Source organism: Anopheles bellator, chromosome 2 (genome assembly GCF_943735745.2).
Source record: "Anopheles bellator chromosome 2, idAnoBellAS_SP24_06.2, whole genome shotgun sequence".
NCBI classification, from domain to species: domain Eukaryota; kingdom Metazoa; phylum Arthropoda; class Insecta; order Diptera; family Culicidae; genus Anopheles; species Anopheles bellator.
In genome coordinates this window covers 8,832,686-8,843,123 of record NC_071286.1, presented here as the reverse complement: position 1 = coordinate 8,843,123, position 10,438 = coordinate 8,832,686, and the positions used below count along the sequence as shown (strand labels likewise).

Below are 10,438 nucleotides of genomic sequence, written 5' to 3'. Positions count from 1 at the left end.
CGCCGCACACAAACAACCAGATCAAGATGAACAATACGTTGGGTGGGCGCAGCATAAGGCGCCGGCTTTGAACAGTAGCAATGAAAACGAAGCAAAATCTACTTAAAACAAAATCCTATCGAATCCTATCGCAATTTGGGAAACTAACAACCCCGTTGGTCGGGGCCGAAAGGGTTACATTTAATTTATTGGATTTAAGTACAGATAAATAAAACGTACGAGCTAAAATAAAATGGTTCTAAACAAAATTCAACATTCAGCCGGTAGAGCCTAGCGTAGTAATAAGTACGATGCCGTACGGTTAAGTGTTCTTGCGCTAAGTACCTTTAGTCCTAAACGAGCTGCTTATTAGCGTCAGCGAGGGGTTGGACAGGGGGTCAATGAGGTCACAGTAGTCACGCTTCGAGGACCGAGACGGGGGGGCACAACATTTTTGTTTTCGTTTGTTTTTTGGCTAATACGACGCTTATTCCTACTTAGGCGCGTTGGGTTTTTGCGCTACTAAAGGTCACACCGATCCTCGAGAGCCCTCTCGTAACAAGTATGACAACAGACGCGAAACGGCAGCGGAGCGGAGTTGCTTGGTTATCGGATAACTATTCTCACTAGCTACACAAACTTTTGATGGGGGGGGTCCGGCGGCAGGGTCCCAGCGTCCAGCGAGTAGATATCTGCGCCACTTTGAGTGTGTTATTTACATAATTATATCCCCAACGGTAACCGCACCAGTCAGTCCTCCAGCAGCGCCGTTGCTGTTGCTGCTGCCACCACCAACACCACCACCGTCGATCGGTGTGCTTCGTAGGCGGAAGCGCTGTTGTTTACGTCCCGCGCTGCCTTCCCGCTCTTCACAGCCACTACGCATCCCTCCCTTAGGGTGGGCGCCGTAACCGCGGTGAAGTAACAATCATTTTTTCGCAAAACTGTTGCTCGATATCACACTGTTGAGAAAGGAATGTGTGGCCGATTTGGTGTGACCGGGCGCACCTACGCCTGCGGCGTTCGGTGTGATGATGGACAGCTCGGGTAGCAGATTGACGGCACCGGCTACCTGGGCCATCCTAGCCGGATGGTATCCACCGTGGTGCTGCTGCTGCTGGTGCTGGGTGGTGTTCGAGGGCAATTTCGCGGGAGCACCTCCTCCAACGGACGCATAGTATGGGTTTTGGGTTGTTGGTGGCGGTGGATGACGCTGCGACACCACGGGCAACGATGACATCGGATTGTAGTAAAGGCTGGCGCTGTGCCAAGAGCTAAACTGAGGCGGTGGGAGCTGCGGCTGCGACCACGAGCTAAGCGATTTGGATGTGGCCACCGGTGGACGGGAGTAGTTGAAGTGGTTCTGACTAGACGAGAGACGGTGGTTCCCCTGTGATGTGGGTCCACCAGTGGCCGGGGCGCTGGAAATGAAATCGGTCCATTCCTCTTGTGCCATCGGCTGGGTGGTTGCAGAAACGGTCACTGCAACGTTCGGTCGGTCGTTTACCACCGGGTTGGATGAAATGAAATCTGTCCACTCATCTTCCTCGTGCGACGCAACGGGCTTGGGCTGCTTTTGGCTAGCTGCGGAGGGGACGCTACCCTTCGGCGGCTGTGGAACTAGGCTGTGGGGTGGCGGCGCCTGAGAAACTGGTTTAGCGAATGCGGCCTCAAACCTCGCCAGCTCGTCCGGATCGACTCCCGGTTCGGGCCAATTGATTTGAGCTACGTCCTGGCCCGGGTCGTTCCTGCTGTCCACTGGAGCAGCTTGTTGTGGCAACAGTATCGCCGGACTGAGCAACATTACCGGGGAACTTGTGTTTGATCGATTGTGTTGCACGCCGGAAACGGGTTTATTCACCGGTTGGCCAACCGATTGCGCCACAGCTGCCGGTGCCGCTTGAAAGTCCGTAAAATCATCATCCCCGAACGCGTCCTGTCCGAGTGGATCGTGCCGTTTCGCATCTAAAGTTTGTTTTACCGACTCGGCTTGCCTTTGCTCCTGCTCCGTTTCTTCCGTTGGCGATCGACCGATCACTGGTTTTGCGTAGTCACCAGCTGGCGGCGGCACTGCGGCTGCTGCGTAAGTAATCGAATGTTGGGCAACGGGCGGCACCGATTGAAAGTCATTAAACTCGTCAGACTCGGACTCCTTCCGGGCACCGGCGGATCGCTCCAAACTGTACTCGACGTCGTGATACTCGCGAAGGACAATGTCACGATCGGTAATGTCTCGAGATACCGGCGTCCCACCCCGACTGGGTGTGAAGATATGCGTTTCGGGAAGCTTTATCGTGCGGATCACGGGCACACTGCCGCCGTGGGAGGTGGACGCGGAAATTGACATAGATTGCTGTTGGTTCGGGGGATAATGTTGCTGTTGCTGAGGCTCGAGCATTGCTTGGGGGGACAAGCTGGCAGTAGAATAGTGAGCGTTACTACCGTGCGTGTTGCTAAAATCGAGCGAACGGACATCCTCGTCGTCCTCGGTGGACTGCACCGCAGGGGCGGGTGCGGGTGAGGAGGCTTCGGGCGCTCGGCTCACTACTGCTAGGTCATTTGCAACAGGCGGGCCTGTGTCTTCTGGGACTTTCGAATCCAAAACTTCGCCCTTTGCCCCATCCGCGGGCTCACCAGCAGGGGCTTTTTGGAGCATCTCCTGGACACCTTTTAGAACGGAATACAGTGAGAAATGAAAAGGGAGATTATTAATTTTATCGAACACAGTAATGGAACGGATCGTTGTGTGCGAGCAACAAAGGAGCAACAAAGTAATAAACCGCACAAGACTGAAGTCTAAGGCTCACTCGAACATTCGTGTTTGCAGATGATTCCAAAATGAATTGTTGTGTTGCGAATCGGCTAAACGGCAACAGAACTACCACCATGCTCAAAAAATAAGGATGAGATACAACAGCAAACGAAAGAACATGCTCTTCCAAAAAGAGGGTTCGCTGAAGCCAACCACAATCCGCTGAACTGAAATAAGAACCTGATAAAACGGAGGCCGTTATAAAATCATATTAAAAAATAGAACTAAATATCAGCCACATGCATTCAAGAATGGACCGTTCGACGGAGGAGAAAGCGGACAGAAAATTAACAAACAAAATCGGTAGTAAAGAGAACAAGCAATGTACAACATTACGCAGCATGCACAAAATCCGGTCGGAAACGGAAGATTATAGTACACAACACCAAACGGAAGGCAACAAATGGGGCGGCCACTTACTAAGATCCAAGTAATCATCAAACGATTGGCGCCGGTCCGCGGTGCACGATTGCATTGCGCCAGCGAGTGACACGGAAAGAACGTCGACGTTGGAGGAAACACACAAAGAGGATAGCGTGCCCGTGCCCGGCCCCGCCACGGATGTCACCGGTAGTGACGGTGTCGCGTCAGGGTGCACCGAAGATACCATTGATTCCGGCGCCATTGGCGAAGTCATCGTAATCATGAGATCACGATCGTTGGCATCGGTAAAGCAGAGCAAGGTCGGTGTGGCCGGTACGCCAGGATGCGCCAGGTCGCCGTGGTGGTGGTGTTTGTTGTCGTTCGTTAGTGGTGGTTGGTGTTGATTATATTGTTTGTTCAGGTGATTGTTTGTATTCATATTTGTTGTTGGCAACGGAAGTGATGCAGAAGATGGTGGTAATTGTGGCGGTGGTGGTATTGGTAGTAGTGAAGGTGATGGTAGCAATTGAGATGTAGTAGTAGTAACAGTTATCGCAGCCATTGTTGCACCAGTTGTTGGCGAATGCGTTTGCACGGTTTGGACCACGTTTGGCGCGAACCGGTGTGCGGGGGAGTAGGAGGAGGAATCAACATTTATTTTATCTTTCAGACTTGCCATCACCTCTAGTTGTTCGAGGTCCAATAATAATGTGTGTGCATGTGAGGCTAAAGGAAAGTTGTTGTTCGGCAGAGAGGTTGGTTGGGTTGTTGATTTTTTCGTTTTGGTGCAAAGTTTTTACGCAAGATTCAACGATCAAGAGATGGTGGAGTTAAGGAAAAAAGGAAGAAAGAAAAAAAGAGCGTTTGAAAAATGAACCCGGCGAGTAGAACGCAAATCGTGTAGTATCTATCATGTTAATGCGACACAGCGAAGCTAAAAGAACGTGGAAATGTTAGAAGCAGTACATCTTAACCAAAGATGGTGGCAGGCAGAATCAGTGATTGATGAAAGATGACCTTTACAAGGGTGACTGTTCCACGGTGAAGCTCTCAAAAAGGATGAATGCCCGTCTTGTGCGAGCTAAATCATTGTCGCTTGCCCAAAGGGTTGTTTAAAAAATCAGTATGTAGAAAATTAAGTCTTAGTAATTTTGGGGATCTGATTTTGAAATAAAATGATTGGAATCTAACGCTATTTAAGTATGAAGGTACCTCGAACAATCAGTGAACGGTTAATTATAAAGTAAAGCCATCCAGAATTTGCCTGACAAGCGGGACTTAAAAATTTAACGCTTGGTGCGTTTAAAAACACTAAACGTTTCAAAACCAAACAAATAATTGGACAATGTTTCTTGGGTTGATTCTCTCTGTCCTTAGTTGCACGTTGTTGAAAAATGTGAAAAATCTAATAAAAAAATGTTTTGATACAACAACTAACGCACAATGGAGGTAGAGAAAAAGTAAGTACGATTCAAGTCACAAAGACAAAATCTATAAAAGATTTCAGCTTGCTCATCGAATTATGGCTCAAGTTCTCGAATGTTGAGGAGAACGTGCATTCAGCATTGACCGTTGTTGTCTAGAAATAGACACAACCAGATCAGGGACACATTTAATCCACTATTCCCAGCCAGAATAGTGGTGTGATTACGGTGGAAATTAGGAAATCAAATTATGTGTTTCCAATTGGAACAATGAACGTGTTTGAGAAAACAAATAAAATTGGCATCGCTGTTGAGAAGAGTTACATCGTCTTGGGAGAAATAATGTGATAGGTGGTTGGGCCAAATGAAATAGATGAGTCGGATAGATGTGTTCTTACCTTCAAGGGGGTTCACCAATCCCGAACTGTTCCAATCGAACTGCGCGGCCGGAACTGAGCCACTGGCAACGATCGGTTGCGGTGGTTCGAGACTCGAGTTCATTGTCATCTTTAAAAACGTTACGCCGCCGGCACTCTTTTCGTTTGCACTGGTTGGCGCTTCTTTGGGTGCCACAGGGCTCGGTTTTAACGGTTCGAGAGGATTAAAGCTAAGATTGGCTGCAAACCGTGGCATCGAGCTGTTCCATTTCGGGCCGTACATCTACAAACGTGTTGTTTTTGAGTTTCCGTTAAGGTGATGAAGAATCAATTGTTCACTACTTACGATATTTCGGGAATCGATTCCAAGTGCGGTTACGAGGGCTTTGCCACTTGACGATTTACTGTACTGATAGCCCACAGCATTGGTATTATCAAAGTCCTGTAGCTGGGAGTGTAGTGAAGTTTCTGGAATAACCCAGCTCCGTTGACCGGTATCGGTAGCCACTGGTGATTCTGAGGTCGGAAACATTTTCTCCAAAAGGTTATGTACCGTTTCCATGGAAAAAGTCGGCACTGCCGTCGAGCTGGGCGAGTTTTCGGGTTGCTGAAAATCACTGAATTCTCCAAACTCGTCATCATCCTCGGTGCCGGCGAAATTGCCACCGCCATCAGCGGGACTGCTTGTCGTTTTGAAGGTCTGCTCTTCTTCTCTGTTGCTGGCATCGTTGGCCGGTTCTGGCGCTAAATTGGCACCTTCGTTTGGTTTTGGCTGTGCGGAAAAGGTCGCAAACTCTTGGAACTCGTCGAAATCGTCCTCAGGCAGCAGATCGGTTGGTTTTCGTCCACTGGTCGATTGTTCGCCAAACGCCACGCTCTTCGCCTCGTCGACCGGTGTTGTTGTTTTCAGTGGCACTGCACCATCGTCTCCGGTGGCCGGAAAAGATGCTTGGAATGAGTCAAATTTACTAAAATCTGCGTCAAAGGTCGCGAAATCGGTACGGCTTTGCTGTGATACAAAATTACTGTCCACCGATGGTGTCGATTCCAGCTGCGCAAAGTCGTCCAGCTCAAAGGACACATCGTTCGCCGTGGGAATTTCCAGTACCACCGACGATCGCTCGTTCGATGCGGTTGTGAAGTCGGTAAAATCATTCTCCGTGTTATCGTCGAACCGGCTACCTTCTTGGATGACGGGCGTTGTCCGCTCTGCCGCTGCCGCTGGCAGATCTACTTCCGTATCGATACCGGATCCCACGGATACCTGAACAGCTGCGGAAATGTTGTCGTCTTCCTCGGACCTGGACACATCGGCGTCCAGATGCAGCGAGGGCAAACTGATGCAGTCCTCCGGCGGCGGATCTGATGGTTGTGTAGGACAACCGAACGGCTGGAAATCGATGTCATCCTCTTCTTCGTCTCCCTCGCCAATGCCTGCACTAAAGTCGTTGGGTGGCAAAACTAGTGACGGTGGACTGTCGTTTCCCATTCGCTCGGCGAACGAATTCTCTGTTACACGGCTCCCTTGCTCCTTTCGATCTGGTTCACCATCTATCACAGCCTCGTTTGGGAACGGTTTCCCCAGTGTAAAGGGGACCGCGGCAAAATCGCCGAAATCATCATCCAGTGAGCCGATTACGTTTTGATCGCCATCGTCGTCGATCACATCATCATCATCTGGTATGTCCGGCCCATAATCATCCTCGTCATCCTCTCGATCGAAGTCTATCGGTGGGGGTGTGTGACAAACCAGTGGAGGAATCTGACTAGACATTGCTTCACACGCAGCACCGACGACCTTGAAATGTTGATACTTTAACTATCGTTCTGTTTAAAGTACTTTCATAATAACTCACCTCTTCGCGCGAAATGGAAAGATGGAACTTGAAAGAGTTTACCCAACCGTGGAGTACTCTTTGTCAGAGGTTTTTTTTCTTTCGTCACCTTGCGCCTTACGTCCAGCTGCCAGCAAATCAATACGCGACACGACGTCCCGGACACGTTCGGAGGACAAAAGTGGATCGAATTAACGATTCCAAATTACAGTCGCCCCGTAGAGTGATGTAACATTGCGCCATGCAGGTGACTGAGGAACAGCTTTTGTGCAAAATCGTTTAGAACCAGCTTGGCAGCAGAAAACATGGAATTTTCCTATTACTGTGCACGAAGAAAATTGCTCCAGTCTCAGAGAAAACACCTTTATCGTTCGTAACACCTGCGTGCTGTGCGGATGTGTGTGTGCGAGCTGTTTCGATTGTCAAAGAGCGTGATATTCGAGCAGTTTGGTTTGCTCCTGTTTTTAGTTTAGTTCAAACTGAACTAAAGCTCAAAATGCAGTTTGATGAAGAAATAACGACGATATAAATTATAAATTGGTTAATTATAAGAAATTACGTAATAACTGCGGGAAATGAAATAGCGAAATTATGTAAATCCAAACGTTAAATTTTGCTAGAATTGCGCACTACTCGAATGCCCCTTCGCCGAGACTAACTGCACCGCCACTGTCCATGTTTTTCTTTTCCTTAGCATTTTCTTTCTTTTTTTGTCTGTAACGAATGCAATCAAAGCAGAGAATCAAAAATGGCCGCGCACGGTTACTGGTTCGCTTGGTAGCGTTCGGCGTAAAATCTGCCGATACTCGCTCTTATTCGAACCATTATTTCACCGTTCGTGCTAGTTAATCTTAGTGTTGTGACTGCAACAGGAAGAAATTGTGTTAATCAAATGAGATACAGTCACGTTGATAGCCGAAGCGGACAAGTGATTTGGATAGAATCGTAAACAAAAGAAACCTCACTGACGTTTGTAGCGGTTTGTGTTTTGACCTTTCCTACGAACAAATCCCGGTTCGTTCCCGAGTTTCCAATGTCCGAAGACGGTGACTGCGAAAGCCCCGGCGAGGCCGAAGACCAACCACAGGAGACCACGAAATGGGCCAAAGCAATGGCAAAGTTTCTGCGGAAAAGCACCGACGCCAAGGTCCTGTCGAAAGCGGTCACGGACCGAGAGAAAGAGCGCCAAAAGGAGCAGACCAAAACGTGCAAGTTCGGGGCCGTTGGCTCCGAGAGTGGAGTGAAGATGGAGCTCGACGATAAACTTACGAAGATAAAAAAAGAAGCCAGCACGAGCGTACAGCGCTGGGATAATGAGGGCTCGGCGGGTAGTAGCAAGCCAAAGGGTAAAGGTAAAAATACATTGAACCCCAACTGTAGCGGATGGATGTTTCAATAAATTTGTTACGTTTCCACGACAGATGGGGATTTGATTCTAGTGATGGAACCACAGAATCCTTCACCAACGAAATACTTCGACAACAATGGCATACCACTACGGAAGGCTGTGGAGCAGGGAGAACTGATGCAGGATGAAGACTGTCCCAACGATAAAGCAAATGAGCAGGAAGAACAGAGCACCAAGAAAAAAGCACACATTATCACGATCAACTGTTGCAATTGTGAGAAAAAATTTGTGTCTCGGTCGGCCTACGAAACGCACTACCGTACGAACTACCAGCAGGAACCTGTTTACGGTTGTCCGGTGTGCGGCAAACAGATCGAACAGTACCGAGCATATCAGCTCCATAGTTACTGGCACATCAACACTGCCAGATACCAGTTCCCGTGCCAAGAGTGTTCGAAAACGTTTCACCAGAAGTCGGACCTGGCGAGACATCAACTAACGCACGTTGCGAGTCCTGATGGCGTTGCAGGCGAACATCTGGGGGAGGATAGTAACGGGCATATTAAGGTTTCGGTTTGCAGACGATGTAATGAATCTTTCGAAACGCAGTCTAAGCTTAAAGTTCATATGCGTAAAGTGCATCCCGCTCCGAAACAGCTTGTGGAGTGCCCTGATTGTGGAAAGTGTGTATTGATTTCTATATCGGAACGCATTCCAATAACGCACATCTAATCGACTATCGACAATTTACAGATATCTCTCATCCGGCAGCATTTACTCGCACCGTAAAATTCATTCGGACAATCCAAAGTTCGCGTGCGGCGAGTGTGGACGAACGTTTGTGCAAAAGATTAATTTGATACAGCACTGCAAAACGCACATCGGGCTACGACCGTACCAATGTGGTCAGTGCGACAAATCGTTCTGCGAAAAGGCACACCTGCAGCGACACCTGAACTACCATTCCAACGAGCGTCCCTATCGCTGTGACTCGTGTGGCAAATGCTACAAAACGGAACGCTGCTTGAAGGTGCACTCCGCGGTGCATACCACCGAGCGGCCCTTCGTTTGCAGTGAGTGTAACAAGGGATTTCTGAGTAGTTCGAAGCTCCGTCAACATAGTAACATCCATTCGGGGCTGCGGCCGTACAAGTGCAAGTACTGCACGCGAGATTTTACGAATTTTCCCAACTGGTTAAAGCACATCCGGCGCCGGCATAAGGTAGATCATCGCACGGGCGAGAAGCTGGACAGTGTACCAAAGTTTATGACGAAAAAGAAAGACGCACCAGCTGAGCGGGGAAACGAGACCACTAAAGTGTCGCCGGCAAAACCTAGAAAACGCGCTTCGAAAGCGATATCATCTTCGGCGCCCGAGATACTTAAGGAAGAATCCTTACCGTACGTGAGCGAAAGCTCCAACATTGATCTCAATTTAGTTTGTAAGGACGATTTGATTCAACCGCTCGCCGGAGAAATAGAAGACATTTTCAAATGCTTACCATCGGATGAATCGAAGCTCAGCATCCTCGACCCGTTGGGAGTTCAGTTGCTGAATGATAGCGCTCTGTTTCAGAACGATCTACTGCTTTCGGAGCTGCAATGTGATGTTAGTGATAAGAACTTAATCACCGCACACAAGCAACAAACGAAATCTATCGATCTCTTCAAAAGTGGTACGTAGAGGGAGCGCAGTTTTGTAATGCCAAACATTGGTATGTATAATATTTTATTTTTCTTTTTTGCAGAAAATCCCTCCAACACAATGTTAAGAAGCTTTACGTCGGAGACTCTCGCGGGACCATTGCTTTATGACGCAAAGTTGCCCATATTTTCCACCATGATCTCTATTTGCGGTGGTGAGCAACACTTTCAACTGATCAATCCACACTGCATACACCCTGGAGGGTCCACCGATTATGCTAAGTTTCCAAACGAATCGTTAGCTTCAGTCCCTGTATCGGTGAGCGAGCGAAAGGAACTGTTAAAACAGTGAACGTCCACGAAGCTACGTCTACCTGCTGCGATCTAGAAAGTACGCAATTTTGTCTACAAATGACTAATGATAATCGTTCAATTGTAAAATACTAAACCTTTTGTGCATTTGGGCATCTTCGAGGGGATTAAAGACCTTTTTGCGGAAGATGATAGTCAAATTTTTTCGACCTGCATTTCTGATTTTGATACTATGGTCTTGGGATCAATAAAACAACAATATTCTACAAGCTATTTGTGTAAACATTTACTACACACAAGAAATCAAACAACACCGTTTGTTATAAATACGGTGTAGTCCGTTC

General features: G+C 48.2%; 2 protein-coding genes across 2 annotated transcripts; one reads left to right on the top strand and one right to left on the bottom strand.

The window, feature by feature from the left end:
• Positions 1 to 69: 69 nt before the first annotated feature.
• LOC131212424 (mucin-2) lies at positions 70 to 6,938 on the bottom strand. The gene is made up of 5 exons (XM_058206282.1): positions 6,812 to 6,938; positions 5,302 to 6,753; positions 4,977 to 5,238; positions 3,212 to 3,880; positions 70 to 2,646 (listed from the first exon to the last, which is right to left on the bottom strand). The coding sequence occupies exons 2-5, from the start codon at positions 6,727 to 6,729 to the stop codon at positions 908 to 910; spliced, it is 4,098 nt and encodes a 1,365-aa protein (XP_058062265.1). The 5' UTR covers positions 6,730 to 6,753; positions 6,812 to 6,938; the 3' UTR covers positions 70 to 907.
• An 885-nt stretch (positions 6,939 to 7,823) lies between these two features.
• LOC131212417 (zinc finger protein interacting with ribonucleoprotein K) lies at positions 7,824 to 10,173 on the top strand. Its single transcript, XM_058206276.1, has 4 exons — positions 7,824 to 8,142; positions 8,212 to 8,821; positions 8,892 to 9,814; positions 9,887 to 10,173. Exons 1-4 carry the CDS (start codon positions 7,824 to 7,826, stop codon positions 10,132 to 10,134), a joined length of 2,100 nt encoding a protein of 699 aa, XP_058062259.1. The 3' UTR covers positions 10,135 to 10,173.
• The last annotated feature ends 265 nt before the right edge of the window (positions 10,174 to 10,438 follow it).